Raw genomic sequence first — 18,833 nt, forward strand, 5'->3', positions numbered from 1 at the left:
AGTGGATGTAAAAATGCAGTGTACATAAAACATGACTTTGGAATTTCATGTTTTGGAATTGGGCCTCTGTCTCTTTAAGAAACTCCACTTTCAGCATGTCATCACAGTAATGCTTCTCCATGATGCCATTAACAACCGTTCTTAGGAGCGTTGGACTGAGAACTAGTTTGTATAATCAGATTAGCAGACATGCAGTTCCACCAGATATTTGCTAATTGCTGCTGCTAGTCTATAGGAGCTGAGCTGGGGCGGTGTAACGGAGGGGTGCTCTGTGAGGCAGACGTTTGGTTTGGAAACTTCAGCTCCAGGGAGGAGCTTTGTGGAAAGAGCAAGAGCAACCCGGAATGGTTGCCATGGATGGAGATTAGAGGATTTCTCAAACATACATGAAAGAATCAAGGTTTGTTTTTGATGAGGGAATAACATCATAACCTGATGTAAAGCTAAAAACATATATTTCACATATTACTCCCCTTTAAATGTTGAGTGAAATGATGGGATGTTATCTAGCGGCACAAACTGGAGACTGCAACCAGCAGCTGCAGTCCAAAGCCAGAGTTTGTTGTCAGTAGAAACAGGTATGATGGGTGTGGACGAAGTGGATGAAATGCCTTAGCATGAAATTAGCATTTAATACAGGTTTGTGTTTAACCTCAGAGTTAAACAGAAGCAGCAGCACAGTGGGCACATCCCAGGACTTGTATTGATCCCTCCCTGCAGCTGCATTGTACCTCCTCAGCATCACATACATTACCACAGAGGCACAGAATAGATGGCAGAACAATGTATTTAAAGGCATTACACTCCAACTAATGGCAAGTCTTAGAGGGAGCCTCAGTCATTTACCCTGTGACCGCTCACTTCCCAGCACAGCACCATTTAAAATGATGTCTTCTGCAGACTACACTCACTTGAATTCAATTTGGAAATGTATTCATATTTACTTAGTGTACCTGCATTGCATTTGTATGGATCAGCCGCGGGTAAGAGTAAAATTGAACCAAATCGAATTAACATATTGGGACAGACGGGGTGGTTGTATGGAGTCCACAGTCGGGGTCACGCCAATGCCTTTTATGATGTCCCTCTGAAATCTATCTGAATCACATTAAATTGGACATAAAGATGTGCAGACACATACATCACAGTAAATGGTGTGGTGCAGCATCGCTCGCCAAGAGTCCCACCTCAACAATCGGGTTATAGAACCGGCTTTAGATCCTATTAATAATTCACAATCTTGTTAGGGGAGAACAAACATTTCTGTTCAAGCAATTTGAGTTGTGGGATTGTTATTACAGGCGGGCGGATGAAGAGGAGGAGGAGAGGCTGTGAAATGTAAGCCTGCTTGTGTGTGGAAGAATAACTCCATGCTATTTCACACTCTCTGCTTTCTTTATTAAAGCACCGTCACAGTAAACATGTTGCCACCGGCACTGATCTGCAGCTCTCTTCTGTCTCATCTAGCATCTCCTTCTCACAAGGACACCAACAGGTTTTAGTCCTATTCAGGAGGACCGACTCGGCAGACATCGCACATCGCAGTTGGATCCATCCAACAACACTTTAATGCACAAACACGGCTTTTAAATGGATCAGGTTCTGTTGCCTGTTTAATTTAAAGCTCTACTGTATTCAGTTTATCCACAGATCTCATAATAATTCTAATTTATTATTTCAATTACTATGAAGTCATATTTACAAGATTCCTTGAAGCTGAACGTCAATATTCATGAACTACAACTAAGAGTATTTTTGCAAACTGACAAAAATACTTTAAATTTCTTGAAAAAATAATTGATGTGTATAAAGTATATGTTGATTTTTTATTTTTTTTTTACCATATTATTCTTTATCACCTGAAGCAGGTTTGAAGCATTTCAAATCCAGTGCCACCTAATTTATATTTTTTAGTAATAGTATAAAATTCAAGGCAGTGTGATACATTGTCAGATCTGCCCTCTGACCTCTTCTCTGAGTTTTTAAAAATATCCCATTCTCTGACCTGCTTCTTAGATAGTAAACAATAAAAAATAAAACAGAATTTAAAACATGATACCGAATGTATTATCATTGACCTTAACAGCATGTTTCACAAATGATGAAATTTATGGAATTATAACAGCTGTTCAGTCAGGTCTGCAGGAGGCAGGTTTTTCTGCTGTTGTTTCAGTATTTAAGGTTTAAAGTCTGTGATTTATTTTTATTTTTTTACAGTACATGTACGGTTTGAAGAGTATCACTATTTTTTTATTGTCACCATTGTAAGTAGTTTACAGCTCTATTACTGCTTTTTTAAAAATCACAATATTTTAAATAATTATCTCCATGCTGTGTATTGTTTTATCACTACTGTGTTATATGAATTATTACAATTATTAAAGATGAACTAACTGGTTGTTATAATTAAACTGAATTTAATTTCAAGGAGATTTAACACTCATTGTTTAAAGTGTGATTGATATATGTTAAATTCAGTCACTGGACAATTACATTGTAAGGAGCTCTAATATAAATGGAGAAAAAACCTTTTATGTACCAAGATTTTAATTTAATGTTCTGGGAATACACAGTACATAGATTTTTTTTATGCTGTAAAAAAATGCTTAGTTGCAACACCCCTGAAAGGAAATATCTCTAGTAGAGGATCCGGTGTTGACAGTGTGAGTTTAGGGTTCTTGTGTTTTAGACGAGCAGAACCTCAGTCAGAATGAACAGATCTCACCGTCCCTTCAGTGTGTTCTGGATTAGAAAACCTCACATTTCTCCAATTAACTAAACTCCTTCACAGACAATAAAAAATCATTTAAAATCATGCCCTGATTTAATTTTTGGTTAAAATATCATACTACAGCTATGTGGTTTTACTAATCAGTCTGCCATTTTAAACTGCTGATATGAGATTGATTTTTAATTTAGGAAATATTTCAAAATCAAGGAGGCTTATATGCAATAAGTATAATTCTCATGTTAGTGGTAAGTTTCTAATTGAGCCGTTTAATGTGTCTTAGTAAAAAGGTTTTGTGATGATAGTGTTCAAGTGGAAACTGAACTCCTGAGGAAAAACACACAGAATTTCTATTTAATTACTATTTTTAAAATCCTGCTGTTCACTTATTGAGCTACGCAAGAAGAATCTCATCAGTGTTTTACATTTTACACTGTTTGGATTTCTGTAAGAAGCACTTAAAGCCTCCTGTTTGTTTTAGGCTTTTCCTGCAGGATTTAATCTTTATGTAATTTAAATGTTCAAACTGCTACTGGTACTATGTATGCATTTACTGTAAGGTACTTAGTGATTTTTATCTTTGTTTTATAAATAACTTTACTTAATTATGATAATCATTAACATGGTTCTGGTAACATTCTGGCAATCAGAACATTAAAAAAGGTTCCAATGTTAAACATTCCACATATTCCAGGATTTGTGAACCAAACATGTAACTATCTGAAAAAAGAAATGTCAATAACTCATCTATTTCACTTTTTTTTCCATTTCAATCCCCAGTTTTATCCTTTCTGCAGTGCAGGCTTAAAATTCCAAAGTATTTGCCATATTAAAAAAGTGTGAAAGTCAAAACTACTCTCTTTAATTTGTACAGAAAATCATGAAAAAGGAAAGAAGTCATAAAAAAAAAAATCCACAATCCACATTCCTGCAGATAGGAATCAGTGCTGAAGTACCGTCAAATATGTGACGTTCGCATGAAAATGTAATATTAAAAGAATCAACCAATGAATGTAGAATCTTTCAGTGAATGATGCATCTTTAAGTTTCTATTTGTTATAAGAAATGTTTTTATTTTATTTTCTGTTCTATAACTACATCTCTATAAAAATAACATCCCACATTCTCACAGAAAGAACACTGTCACCGTGGTGACACTGTCTGTAAGAGAAACAGGACATGTCCTCCAATCCAGGGAGGAGCAAGACAGAAAGACTGTGTTATCACACACTGCTCCCTGCTGGTGGATGGACATTACTGCACACACACACACGCATGCACACATGCACGGACGCGAACACACACACAAAGTACATACAAAACATTTAATGAAAACAAAAGCCTGGTGGAATATTAACACAGTCCTCCCCGATGGAGCAGTCAGCTGGAGCATCTGATACTTCATCAGTTTCCAAGCTTACAGCTGATCACATGTTCTTCATTGATCCAGCATTATTGATCCTCTCTGGTCTCACTGCATGTTTTTGTGGTTCTGACGTGGTTTTGTCCCACTATGATGTTGCTGTACATCTTCTGCTGCTCCTCCCTCAAGGAATCCTTCACTTTGCATCTCTTCAGTCCTCCATCCCTACAAGAAGCACATTCACAACCTGATGTTTAGAACCATTCAGCTTAAAATGGCTGCCACCCCACTGTGAAGGTTTGCAGTGCACAAATACATCACAGTTACACTGAAAGGGAACTTCCCACATGTGCATCTCGCTGTTAGCCTCTGTGACCTTCTGACCTTCCTGAGCTCTAGCCACATACGTCTCATGAGCTGGATGATAATCGTCTGTCTTCCTTTGTGAATCTATCTGTTCACACCAGGTTCTATAAGCTGCTTTATTTCCTGTCTGCTATTCTCTTTCCCTTTATTTCTTGTCATTCAAACCTTTGCAGAACATTTAATAACTTAGACGATTTTCACTAATGCAACTTGTAAGTTAGGAGCAATATTCAGTTGCACAGTGGGATGAGTTAAGGCCGAAGAATAGATCAGATCTAATCAGTGTGTTGAGCGGAGGCTCGTCCTCACCACGCCAGGTCCAGCAGTCCTCCCTGATGAGCAATGACAGACTTGACTCTGTTGGCAAACTGAGCTGCATCCTCTCCATCCTGCTCACAACACATAAACAGTCAGTCAGAACCAAACACTGCAGCTCAGACCCACAGTAGAAAGAACTGGGCAGGTCTGGATGGAGACTTTCACGTTGTATGAGTTTTTTTGCAGAGGAGATGTGGTTTACCCTTAAATCAAGTAAATTCATTTAAATCAGTAAAATTACAATCACACATAGCTGTATGCTTGGATTTCTTATTATGATATTACAAAACCTATTTTGTGGCTGATGGTGAAAAAATTCCATCCAATTTTAAAACTCTTTCAAAAGTGGACCAGATATTCATACTTTGTTGTATGAGTAACAACAAAGTAATACAATTCTTTTTTGGTTTCTGCATCTCACTCTGAGAAGCAAACATGCAGAGAAATAATTGTGATTGGTTTAGAGGTCTCTGCGCCGCCTGCATTTGTAATGAGGGTTGTGTATAGTTTAAAGAGACAGTATGATGTATTTTCCCGGCACATAGTGCCATTATATAGCACCATCAAATGTGTGAAGATGATTTGACGGTTAACTTTAATTGTTATAAAAATGTTATATATATCAAATATGACTTAAATGTGACTTTGTAAATTGAAATTGAAATTGGGCCTTTGTCTCTTTAAAAACTCCTGCTCTGCTCCTTTATTAACCCTTTAACAATGTTTCTACCAGCGTTGCTCAGTAGCTCCTATAATGAACTCAGCAGATGCTCAGTTCCAGCAGGTGTTTACTAATTGCTGCTGGCTAGTTTGAAGGAGTCCACTAGCCCACTTGGCTGCTTTGTGATGTGGAAGCATGGAGGCTTGGAAACTACAACTCAGAGGAAGAGCTGCTTCCCTAAGGAGCTAGGTCAGCATTTTGCACAGCTGAATGGTTGCCATTGGAGATTAAAGGATTTCTCAAACATGTATGAAAGAATCAAGGCAATACTCCTGATGAGATAATAACATTATAACAAAAAAGTAAATTTTACACGATGCTGCCCCTTTAAGGCTAGGTGATCAATTTAGCCTGTATTCAAATAGAAATCTGGTTCTTCACAAACTTTCAGTTTTTTAATACACTCTACGTTACCATGTAGGCTATCATCTGAAATTTACCTCATTCTCAGGTCTATAAACATTTTTGAAAATTAACATCATTGCAAAAATCTACTTTGCACTCAGTTTCAGACTTGTCACAAAATAACCGGCTAGCATCAAGTGCATTGTTGTTATTTCAAGGCAAAATGAATAAAATTGTGTCAATTAATTCTCTAACATTCTGAAAAGTTTAGAAATTATTTTCATTGCAAACCCATGACAACAGATCTAACAGTGAAGCAGTGAAGTTTGTAAGAAATATCTGTGGCTGTGAATCTTCACAGAAGGACAAGACTGCCACCTACAGGTCAAAATGAAACATACACCAACATGTCGGGGAAAGAATTAGAAGAGTGTTTGTTACCAGCCCTGACATTACATTCATCTGCAACTTTCTCATTCATTATGTCTTTATTTATAAGACACACTATTAGATGAATAATTGTTAATGTCTGCAATGATTTTAAATAGTGAACAAAGGTGTCAGCATACATGTTCCGTCTTAAAAGGAAAACCCAATATTCATATTACTAAGGACTGTTTGGAGAGCAACAATTGCTGGCTAATATATTCCTGTTATAAACTTGCATTTTTTATATTTAGCCAGTTGGACAGTCTCACCGCAGCAGATGTTCACACTAGACATAATGTTGTCCAAAATGCTAAAGATCACAGAATGATGGAAATGCAGGTTAGGAGAGGAAAGAAGAAACCAGACATATACCTGATATCACCATCGCAAGTTTTTAAAATCTTGTTCTGCTCTTTTTGTTTCTTCAAAAACATAAAAACTATCAGCAGTAAGGTGGCTGGGTTACAGTTTGTGATTGTGCTCACAGCCAGTCTGTTGTATTGGAAGGAGTGTTGAGTACCTGTATGATCATGGGAGGGAGGTACCACACATTGACCACTATGGCCCAGCTGGTCATCGTGCGCAGCAGGTAGCTAACCATGTTGTATTTGCTGCTGTTCCAGAAAGCATCCCCGAAGCGACGGTCGTACTGGAACAGACACAAAGCAAACCACTTCACTTCAACCTGAACCGGAGAACCAGGAGAGTCCAACTGGTTGTTTCTACCTTAATAGCTACTGGATAAATGGTTCCTCCGATTTCAAAGCTTCCCTTTTTGAACATCATGACTGAGGTGTTGTTGACACATGTTCCTGTTGGAAACAAAGAGACGGACGTCACCAAACCATGAAAATGATCACAATCATCTTTATGTGAAAAGTGACAAAAGACTCAAACCTTCAGGGAATATGAGGATGGGAAGTTTGGTCTTTGCAGCGATGTGATGTCTCAGTCTGCAGAGACAGGGACGTAAAGCCCCGAGTCATCCTCACAACAATCAAACAATCTTAACATGATTTCAGTAACAAAGCAGATCTCCTCATTGTGAGTTCACACAGAGCGCCTCGACCTCTGGTTCTTTGGTGGGTTAAATAAATCCTGAATCATCTTTAACAGTGACCACATAGTGTATTCTTCCTGTAATGTGGTCACAAAGCATGAGGGTGACCAATCATGTGTGAGGTGAACCCTTTCGCTGAAGGCATGACTCAGAATGAGTCACCCAGTGTGATGGTCTGAGCTGAACTGGGAGTCTGGGCTGACCGCTGGATCGGTTGTCTTCAGGGTGACTTTGAGGTTTTAGTTTGTATTGCTTAGCTGTCTTGATCATTTTTCTAGTTTGTTTCATGGACTTGCAAGTTTTTATTTTGCCTTCCTTCAATTTCATGTTTTTTTTGTTTAGCACTTTGGTCATCAGTTCATTTCAATTCAGTTTGTTTATAGGAGCAATTCACAACAACTATCATCTCAAGACACTTTGCAAAAAAAGTCATTTCAATCCAGTCACACTTGCATTCTAATTGATCCTAGTAATTAAACAGTACAGTAAGCTCAATTAATTATTCGAAGTGGATTCAAACGTTTCTAAGGAAACCCAGCAGATTGAATTGCAGAATTAATTCCTCCTGGACCAGCAGGGGGCGCCTGAATTGTGTTGCTGACTTTACAGCATTCTCTCATACTGAGCATGCATGGAGCAACAGTGGAGAGGAAAATTGGCAAATAGACTAGACAGTACTTTGTCAAGACTGTCCTTTGACAGAAACCACTTCGCGTTACATTCAGTCATTCACATGCTGATGGGGGTGAGCTGCTGCTGCATGGGGCAGCAGCAGCTCACCCCCACTGGCCACCGCTGCCCTGCAGCAGTCTGACAGAGTCAGCACTGGACCCTCTGACCAACACCAGCAGGCAAGGTGGGTCAAGTGTTTTGCTCAAAAGAGAATAAAGGATTTCTCAAACATGTATGAAAGAATCAAGGCAACACTCCTGATAACACTGAATGTTTAACACATAATCTCATCTGACAGAAATTCATATATGTCCTATTCCTAACTCTGAGTGGGAGGGGCTAATGCTAATGCAGCAGCTGGACTCACATTTAGACATCGATTGTCTGCCTTAGTTTTTATGTCACATTGATCTGTAGGAAATAAAGTCCATTAGTTGTTCTGGCTCTAGATGCGTTTTTTAGGAGTTTTTTTCTAACTAGCTGTCATAAAGCTTCTTGTTGTCATGTGAACCTTGTCGTCACCTTCTGGTCACTGTGTTCCGGTCCTTCATCTCCGACCTCTCGAACCAGACATGGGGACAGGACCTGACCATGGACTTCTGAAGGATCCCCAGCAGACCTCCATGAGTCTGTCCGACCTGTGGACAAGGTGGCATTACAGAAGGAGTCACAGACTCACTGATTTTCCCCAGAAGTAAGACTCACCATGGCGTAGCAGCCATCATTGGCCAGGATCACCACGTCGATGGGGGTGGTGTGGTTCGCAACACATATTCCTCCCTTCTGAGGCCTGTTTTTTCTGCAGAAACACCAGCACACAGGCCAATGTGGATCTCACAACACTGACTAAAGTTAGGAAACTGAACAGCAATTCCTAACTTTGAAATTTCCAAATTCAAACTGTGCACAGTTCGTGCAAATTCTTCTAAAGAGCCAGCTTATTTTAGTTCCTGGTCTGAAAAAAACATTTTCATCAGATCAACAATAAGGCATGGGAAAAGAATATGAGTCTATATGCCTGAATACTATTATCTACCATCTAGCTTTATTTAATTTTAATGAGAGCATAGTACATTTTTATTATTAGGCTGTTATTCTACCAATCATTTCATTTCACAAAATAAGAGAAGAAACTACACGGTTTGAAAATCATTTGTTATTTAATGTCTAAGTTTAGACTTTGTTCTTTAAACTCTACATTTTGCAAACAGAAACTTTAAATGAAAAATACAGCAAAGTGTTGGAAGTTGGAGTGTGACTGACTTGTTGTGGTAGTGGATGGTAGCAGACAGTCCTCTGGCACAGATCCTGTAGCAGGTCAGGTGGACCAGCTCACTCAGCCAGTTCTTTGCACTGATAAGTAGAAAAACACAGGAGAATTGGGAAGGTTTCAGAATACGCTTTAAAAATAGAACAATGCTATTCAAAGCACTCTGTCAAAATACCCATCACACTTCTGACTTATTGTACATTTTTACAGCCCTGAAACTCATTGTATTTTACGTGAGAGACCAACACAAAGCAGATATTTTTACAAATACAAATCTTAGACAAATTGCCAGCAGTTATTTTCAGCCCACATTCCTCTGATACTAGTAAATAAAACGTGAAACCAAATGCGAGTTACGTAGTAATAAAATCCAAATAAAATACATTAAAGTATTTTATCCTTTTACAAGACACTGAACTGATGTGTTTATTTCTAGTATTTTACCTGCTCTCAGGCAGAAATCCAACCACATATGTTCCAATCACAAGCCAGGAGATACCGGTAGAGGCCAGAGCAATCCTGCAGAAAGTCACATAGTCTTCTAACAGATTCATGTTAAACTCCTCACAGATTGAACTTTGTGTACTTCTTCTTTTTCTGATTTATAACAGAGAGACACCTGCAGGTCTGTCAGAGGAGCTCCAGCACTACTCTGTGTTTCAGATCATTTGATCTGACATTAAGCTCCATACCAAATAATAAACCAGAATATATTCCTGCCATGACTCAGTCTTTGTGTTTGGTCACTGTCAGCCAGAGGAAGCTGGACTCTTAGCAGCTTCTAGTCTGATGTCTGTCCCAGCCTCTGGGAGGCTGATCTGTGTCACACTGACTGACCTGAAGGGTAAGAGGACGCAGTATCGCACAAACACTCCGAGGCCCCAGATGATGGTGAGGCGGAGGCTGATGTAGTAGAAGTTTTGGTTGGTGCGGGTCAGAAGGTTCCAGGAAGCCAACTCCTCTGAGGAAAATCTCTGCGTGACCTGGTCCTCCACAATGCTCTCCAGACCCTTCTTACAGAAATACACACCATCGCTCAAACAGAAAGCCCCCGCCGCCTCAGGCTGAGAGCACCGGAGCTGCCACATCTCCTCCTCCATGGACCCCCCGACTCGCTCTATGATCCCTGCAAGACAACCAGCAGAACCAGAGGTAGTTCTACCTTCATGTCACAGCAGGAAAAAGGTCATGGAGTTTTGACTTCAAGTTATTAGATTTTTATGGGAAAGCATACTGTTTGACATATTTTTTTCATCATCACATGATGTGTTAATGATTAAAATGATTAAAACAGCTTTTCATTTCAAAAACTGTTTAATGCCCAGAGGTGGACTAAAACCTCCACTGAGCTTCAGCAAGACACAAAGTTAAAAATAGAAAAATCCAGTAAAGTTCCAGTGACGCTTTTTTAAGATGCAAAGTTATTTAAAAATGTCTAAAATCTTTAGACAAATAAAAAAAAAGAAAAAACGCAATAGCTTTTTCTGAAGTTACAGAAACAGATTGATACTGGTTGATTCACCCTGTTAAGAACATCTCATACCAGCTACCAACAAGACTTTATACTGACAATGCATCAGTTCAGACCCACAATGGGGTTTTTGCACCTGATATGGCATCCGGTCATTTACATTAGTGCAGAGTCTCAACGGCACTTCAAGGGTTGACCGACCGCACGGTCCAGTTCCCCTCCAGTTCATGCATGACGACGCTTTTGGTCAGTTTGTGTAGATAAGGCAGTACTTAGAATGCAGTTGTAAATAACATAAAGGGTTGGCTTAGTGACTTTATTTCCTATCACAGTATTTCCATAGACTGTGGGTAGACAGTCTTTAAATACAATTCAACATTTCTAACATTTCTAAGGAATAGACTAAGTATTTCCCATTTATGGGAAATACATTTCCCATAAATGTATTTATGGGAAACCAACAAATAATACTGGCATGCAGAGTGCCATGTAGTTTACTCAGTAACTGGAAGCTGCCCAGGTTCTGCGTCTGCAAACCAAACCCAGATCATTTGGACTGATGATGCTTATCTGTCCAAACTGTTACACCAACTGGCAGCTGTTGTGATGTGAGCTTATTTTGCAAAGACAGGACCTGCTGTCATGTTGGCCAGAAGTCCCATTTTGGGTGTTTCCTGGTTAAATAAAGTTTAAATAACACTAAAAAAAAGTCATTTTATAAAACTACTGGATATTTCTTAGGCTTATTTGTTGTTTTTATGTTGACTTTTGATCACAGAGTAAACCACCAAATACAACAATCTTCACAGCATAGACGTCTGCAGCTTCAGCTCCCTGCATAGTTACACACAGAAAGCTCAATGTGAAAACAATAGTTGGTAATTCCTCACACAGCTGTTTGTGTGCTGGGAAAATGAAGATGAAATGAGATTCAGGCAAGTGCTGAACAATGTGTGTAATGTTGACAGCATGTGGAGGATCATGAGGCTGCTGACCTCATGTTTACCCCCACAGGCACAGCCGAGTCTCCCTCAGCTTCCTGTTTTCTTTTTCATACCAGTTTTTCTGAGAACTAATTAAATGAATAGGATGGACAGACCTGAAGCTGAACTGAACAGTTCCAGCCTGGGCATTACGGTGACATCGCCACACCTACACACCATGTCCACAAAGGATTGGCTATCGCATTAAGCTTTGTGTACTAATAATGTGCTTTTATTCCAGAAGCCAGAGAGTAAATACTTTTGTGTTGTGTAAGTACAGCAATGTCGTACAGTGGGTATTCTCACAAACAGATGGGTGTCCACAGCTGCAGGTAAGATTAATGATCATCTCTCTGCTTGTTTGTTTTCTCAAACTTATTTCCAAAAATAAATGATCACCTCAGGACAGGAGGCAAATGTGAACATTTTTCACATTTCATTCAGGAGTGCTTCACTGTGTTTCAGTGTTTCTTGGTGTACACACACACACACACACACGCGCACACACCCACACACGCACACACACACACACACGCACACACGCACACGCGCACACACACACACACACACACACAAATTCAGCTTAAACAAACACATGTGTGTTTAAACTGAATGTGATCCCAGTCTGCTCTTTGGCTACCGTTACACAACCTGCTGTTGCATCATCAACATGAGACGAGCCAGGAGTTTTCCCACACTGAGCGACAACCCCAACATCAGATGGTGCAGCTGACCAATGGGTAGTCCCAATTCTCTCTCACAGCGTCACATGATCTCCATGTGTTAGAAAAACAAATCCTTCCTGCAGCAGAACATTGTGTACTAAAGCCCAAACAAGAATCTCCCAAAGACTGCCTCATGTGGATCAGCAGCAGCGTGGCAGAACTTCTCCACATGTTGCAACCAAAGTTTAAGGGTCCCATTGCAGAGGGAAACCTTTTAACCCAGAGCAGAGTTCCTCCTCTAGCTGAGTGATGTTAGAACACAGTGAAGAACGTAACTGAGAACTTCAAACATTCTGTTTTAACAAACTTCAATCTTATGTTATTCATTTGTAATATTCATTTAGCATTATTATTATTATTATTTTCAAAATTATTTATTTTAGAACTTATTTATTTTCTTCCTGTATGTTTAGGTACTTTGTTCCATTTTTAATGTCATTTATTTTATTTATAGAAATTAAAGGTTATTCCTGCTGCTTAGAGTTTATGAAATTATTAAGTTTTAATTGCATGACCTTTAATATGTAATAAATTGCTTCTTTAATCTTACATTTTTTTTATTGTTTTATCATTATTTGTGCATTTTTCCAATTATCTTCATGTCTTTGGTTATTTTTAGTATTTTAATTATATTAATTAATATTAATATAATTAATATATTAATTATATTAAATTAGCTTTTCCCAAGCTTTTTTTTGTCACTGAAGTGAGGTAACTCCTGATTTCTACACTAGTTATTTTACTTGGTTCTTTCATCAAAGTCCATTATTATGTGGAGCATATTGTCACAGTCAGCAGGTGACAGGTGGGGGACAGCCCAGTCCATCCCAGCACATCAAAATCAAACAAGCAGATGTAGAGTCACAAATCAGTCTAACATATATCTATTTATGACTGAGGTAAAGAATCTGAATATCTCCATAAAAACCTGCATTGCTTCTATTGGCTATCAGTACTAACCTGTATGCAGAGGCATTGGGGCGCTGGGCTGCTCCTGCCGGCCCCTCTGGATGCGTAACGTGGCCCACTGCAACACATTAAGGTTTTTTTCAGATGATTTTGAACAACACACTGCTGCATGCTTAAACATACACACACAACTTTCTAGTGAGGACTCAAACAGGACTGAGAATAAAAACATTACCTCAAGTATTTTGACCAGAACCTGGATGTAGACTTCGGTGACCCCCAGAGAAAGGCCGAACATGGCAGGAAGCATGATGAAGAACACCACCACAAACATCCACAGCTGGAAAATGGTCCCAGCCACATACCAAAGGTTCTCCATCACCGCGGCTCTCAGGTCACCTCATCATCTACAAACCAGTAACCATCCTTCTCAGTCAGACAAGCTAACTGCTGTGACTCACTAATTATATTTTCTCTCCTCCAGGAGTAATTGGTGCAAACTAGACATTGTTCTATTTACAAAGAGCTGGCACATCTTAAATGGGAACCAGAGAGGATAAGTGGGGGAATTTCAAGAGGACCAGAGCTAACAATGCTGCAGAATGCAACTAGTGAGGCTAGACTTAGTGTGTCTGCTGACCAGAAGCAGCTGTCCAACGCTGGGGTTACTGCCTGATAACACATGAGGACCTGAGGACTCTAACGGGTCCATTGCTTCTTAAAGCTTAACTTGACGCCCAACTGTTCCTGTAAGTAAGTGTGACAATACTTAAACACACACATACGCATAACACACACCGAACTGCTGCTGTTATTCCTGGTTACTGAGACACAACATATTACACCCCATTTGATTTTAAACTATTAAGCTTCATTTTAAAGTAATTTTACTATTAATTTAATAAACACGACCAAAGGAAGGTACGATACAGCTCAAATATGAAATATTATTGTTTCTTTAAATTCAGAAACTTTTGAGGACTCAACTGCGTCAACTGTACACGTGCATTTACTGTACACTAGTCGATAAAACACAAGAAATAATAAGTTATACATAGTTATGTAAATGAAAGTCTGACCGCGCAAAAAGTTTAATAAGACTTGCAGTGACCGTCCTGTTGAAAGAAGAGGACTTTCTGGGGAAACGTTACCCAGAGTGACCGCTCCATGATTTAAACAACCGAACCGAATCTGGCAATAACTGGCAAAAATAACATGTGTGGATGTAGCAGAACAGACCTGATAGTGGATGGTCCTTCAGCGTCCAGCTGATCTTAGCAAAACCTCTGGATGTGTTTGGTCCACGGAGAGAAGAACGAGGACACGGTCCCTGTGGACGTTTTCAAATCTGCAGCACGTCAAGATATCAAGAAACCCGGAGTAAGACAATTCCTTGTCTTACATACTCCGGTACGGTAGGTGGCGGTAGGTACCCAGATATAGTATTGTAGTATGCCGTTATGTGCATGGAAGTAGAAGAAGAAGAAACAGAAGAAGGCGGCTGTTTGGATTTAATATATGTAGAGACATAATGTCGGAGCCTAGTGTTCGTATTTCGGGGACTGTTTTAGCTTCTCTCATGTTCCAACATGTTAACAGCGACTCAGATGTGGTGAGGACGTCTTTTAGAACTTTTACAGTCGTGCTTTCCGAACCCTGCTGACGATGCGATGCTGTTTCTAGTTATGGCAGTTGGCAAAGAGGGAGCAAAGTTAATTTATAGTCAGCTGCATTTAAACTGCCCTATTTGGGGCCTGCCAGTAGCATTACACAGGGAAGAGCAGTGACTGCCTTGCTTCGCAGGCACCTACCTATTGTTATACACCTAAAAGATTGTCTCTTTTATTTATTTATTAATCTTCCGTTACCGTTAATGCGGCTCGTACCGCTGCGTGCCCACCAATAAAAAAGATATAAAACGTGTGGCTTGATCTCGGCATCCGGGCTATTATTTTTATTGGGGTTTCATGTTAAAATGGCGACGTAAAAAGTTAAAAACGAGCGAAATTTCCAACTGCCGAACCTTAGAGTATAACTAACACCAACTGCCGCATTTTTAGAGTGAGAAAATTAGTGGATTTTTGACCCCAAAACAATTTTGAAATCGCTCTCATGCCTACAAAAATTGCTCTATTGGAATGAAAGTAGGTCATGAAATCGCACCGAATTCCTGCTCCGGTAAAATGTTTTTGAAATTTGTCTAGGGCTGACGGTTTTCGGTCCAGGTGCTTCAGAGCAAAATCAAGTGACAGTGTAATCACAGGCTCCCAGCCATTCATTTTCAGACTTTTCTGCAAATTGTCTGAGCTCAGCGCACACCATCTTTCTCTCATCGCTGTTATTACTGAGTGAGGTAGAGATACTGGCTCTCATCCGCTTCAAACGGTTTTCGGATCGCTTTTACGGATCCTGAACGGTAAGCAGTTGTTTGGACTGCTTTTTTCATCAAAATTGACTGGGTGTCTCATAAAGATAGAAATCCTTCACCTTTCTGTCACACACGGCAGTTGGCTGAGGATTAATCACTATGGCAACAGAATACAGAGAAAGGCAGAGCTGCTTGTTTGGACTACAAAGACGCCATCTCATGGCGGAACACTTTAATACAGAGGGCAGAGCAGAATGTCAGAACTACAAAAGTGGTGGAACACTCAATTATTACAGAAGAGGACTGAGTTGGCAGTTAAGAACTACATAATGGTGGAACTCTGAGTTACTACAGAAGGAGGGTGAGCAGAATGTTATAACTACAGACAGGGCAGAATGTTCTGGGCATTATATAACTGGTTTAACCCAACCACTGTTACACATTGGATTACTATGGCCATTTAAAATTAATCTTACTGAAAATTTCAAAGTAAAAGCCTGAATATTCCTCTCAGGCCTTTATTATATTTTTCTCTCAGGTTAGTGCAGAGTGAGCCACAGATATAAATCACGGTACCATCGGAGACAAGAAATTGCCCTCTTATATGCTTCAAACGATTTTCGGATCACTCTTACGGATCCTGAACAGCAAGCAGCTGTTAGAAAAACTGCTTCAAACAATTAGAATTCAATCTCTCCCTGTGTGTCTCACTCACATGATAGTTGAGCTGCTCTTTAGAACTACAATGACTGAAGGTCAGAACTACAACATGGCGGAACTCTTGGATACCACAGAATAGGGCTGAGCTGGCATTTAGAACTACTTGCTGTTTTGGGCATTATATAGTTGGATTAACCCAACCACTATTACAGATTGGATTAGTGTGGTCATTTAAAATGACGCTTACTAAAAATTTCAAAATAAAAGCCTTGAGAATTTTTACATCATGTAATTGCTCTTTTGGGCATTAGATAACTGGTTTAAACAAAGAACTGTTATGCATGGGATTAGTGTTGCCATTTCAAATGAAGCTTACTGAGAATTTCAAAATAAAAGCCTCAATAATCCTCTCAGGTTAGTATACCACTGTAGGCGATGCAATAATGTTAGCCTTTATTATCTTTTATTCTCAGGATAGTTCATCCATCCATTTTCTTACACCCTTGTCCCTCAGTGGGGTCAGGAGGGTTGCTGGTGCCCATCTCCAGCTAGTGTACCGGGCGAGAGGCGGGGTCACCCTGGACAGGTCGCCAGTCTGTCGCAGGGCAACACAGAGACACACAGGACACACAACCATGCACACACACACTCACACCTAGGGGCAATTTGGAGAGACCAATTAACCTGACAGTCATGTTTTTGGACTGTGGGAGGAAACCGGAGTACCCGGAGAAAATCCACACATGCACAGGGAGAACATGCAAACTCCATGCAGAAAGACCGGGGCCGGGAATCGAACCCAGAATCTTCTTACTGCAAGGCAGCAGCTCTACCAACTGCGCCACTGTGCAGCCCTCTCAGGCTAGTTCATTAACTTTAGTACAAACATTAGCATTTCACTGTCTCCCACTAGTGCACTGCCTTGCGCATTAGCCTTTTTCCTAAAGTTAGCTATTGGCTAGTTTGCTTATTAATTAGACATGTTTAGTATTTTGAATGGAGCAAGACGAATTAAAACATGTTAGTGATATTCCACATGCTACTGCCAGCATTTAGGCTAACATTAGCATTTTGGCCAATTTTAGCTTATACACTAATTTTAACATAGCGAATGGCATAAGTCCATGCTACTCAAAATGCTTGAGACTCCACATGCTGTTGAGTACATTGCAGCTTTCTTTAGCATTGATGCTAATTTTTAGCATCAGAACGCTGACTGCTCAAGTATTCTTGAAGTTGAGGAGTAATGCATACAAGTAGAAAATGCATACTGAGAAACTGATTAAGTGCATCAGCAGAACTACTGTGCACTGTAGATATATCCGGCATACATTTAGTTTCACAGTGAGATTCAGAGGGCCATTTTTAACTTGAATGTTAGCCCTGTTGTGATGGCAGGACTGGATACAGTAATACTCATAGTTTGGCCTTTTAAAGCTTTAAATTGAGAGGTTTTTTTTTTTAAATTGAGAAGTTTTTTTTCAATTATACATTTTTAAAAAGGGCATAATGAAAGAGACGTTATAATTTAAAGTGATTTTCTTTAATCCACACAGGGTTAAATATACAGTACATTTAACTGTATGTTCCATGTTGCTGAAGGCTTTGGAACATTAACAGTATAAGACGCCTGTACTCTAATTTAGTGGGCAGAGCAAGAAAGAACTCTTCCACTTCTGCAGACAAAAGTTATCTGATCACATAAGAGGAGCAGTTCACATAAACCAGTAGGAGAAATAAGCCTCTCTGCTGTTGCAGCACATCTCTCTATCATGACTGTATTTACTGTTCATAAAACCTGGAGGAGCTACTTCCTGCAGCAGAGAGCAGTGCATGCTGGACTGCAGCCTGATGTCTGCTGTCTGCTCTCTCCTCTCTGCCAGGAAGGCTTGGTTTTGGGAGAAAGCATCTTCCATGAACAGGTCACCATCAGTGACGCCCAGTCTGACCACATTCACATTGAGGAAATATACAGTGAGTACCCACCAGTGCAGCACCATTATTGAGTCATGTAGGATTGCTATTTGTCTTGGTGTGTTATATTCACATGCTCTGTGTACAGAAAAATTCTGAAAATGTTATCTGACCTCCAAGAAATCTTCAGTTGTGCGTAGAGCTCAGCAGTTGTGTGTCATCAGTGTGTGTAATGTGTTTGACAGACATCCAGAAGCACGTCGGCTGCCTCAAGCTGAACATGTGAGTCCTGCAGATCAGCCATCAGCACAGTGTTGCTGTTACAGTATGTGTGTGTGTGCTGTTTGACAGTGTGTGTGTGTGTGTGTGTGTGTGTGTGTGTGTGTGTGCGCGTGCGTGCGTGTGTGTGTGTGTGTGTCAGTCTGTACAGCAGCTCTGGGGAGGTGAACCTGGATGTGCTGCAGGAGATGCTTGCAGATAACAAGCAGGTAGGTGAGGGATGGATTCAGCTCACTGTGGAAGGTTTGGTGA

The 18,833-nt window shown here is 39.9% G+C and overlaps 2 protein-coding genes across 3 annotated transcripts in view; one reads left to right on the forward strand and one right to left on the reverse strand.

The window, feature by feature from the left end:
* Positions 1 to 3,568: 3,568 nt before the first annotated feature.
* Positions 3,569 to 14,784, reverse strand: gpat3 (glycerol-3-phosphate acyltransferase 3). Of its 2 annotated transcripts, none has more exons than XM_008423113.2 (13): positions 14,600 to 14,784; positions 13,596 to 13,767; positions 13,412 to 13,478; positions 10,110 to 10,398; positions 9,717 to 9,791; positions 9,266 to 9,355; positions 8,708 to 8,801; positions 8,525 to 8,640; positions 7,168 to 7,223; positions 6,997 to 7,082; positions 6,791 to 6,919; positions 4,767 to 4,846; positions 3,569 to 4,316 (listed from the first exon to the last, which is right to left on the reverse strand). In XM_008423113.2, exons 2-13 carry the CDS (start codon positions 13,737 to 13,739, stop codon positions 4,181 to 4,183), a joined length of 1,362 nt encoding a protein of 453 aa, XP_008421335.1. In that variant the 5' UTR covers positions 13,740 to 13,767; positions 14,600 to 14,784; the 3' UTR covers positions 3,569 to 4,180. The 2 variants fall into 2 exon arrangements, with proteins under 2 accessions (XP_008421335.1, XP_008421336.1); XM_008423114.2 differs by lacking the exon at positions 14,600 to 14,784 and adding an exon at positions 14,001 to 14,298.
* A 41-nt stretch (positions 14,785 to 14,825) lies between these two features.
* Positions 14,826 to 18,833, forward strand: part of abraxas1 (abraxas 1, BRCA1 A complex subunit) — a 7,243-nt gene continuing 3,235 nt past the window's right edge. Inside the window, exons 1-4 of the mRNA XM_008423112.2 lie at positions 14,826 to 14,972; positions 18,272 to 18,362; positions 18,548 to 18,584; positions 18,724 to 18,790. Coding sequence (XP_008421334.1) covers positions 14,892 to 14,972; positions 18,272 to 18,362; positions 18,548 to 18,584; positions 18,724 to 18,790 — 276 coding nt within the window. The 5' untranslated portion in view covers positions 14,826 to 14,891. The remainder of the gene's footprint in view (positions 14,973 to 18,271; positions 18,363 to 18,547; positions 18,585 to 18,723; positions 18,791 to 18,833) is intronic.

This window comes from Poecilia reticulata, linkage group LG12 (genome assembly GCF_000633615.1).
Source record: "Poecilia reticulata strain Guanapo linkage group LG12, Guppy_female_1.0+MT, whole genome shotgun sequence".
Taxonomy (NCBI): domain Eukaryota; kingdom Metazoa; phylum Chordata; class Actinopteri; order Cyprinodontiformes; family Poeciliidae; genus Poecilia; species Poecilia reticulata.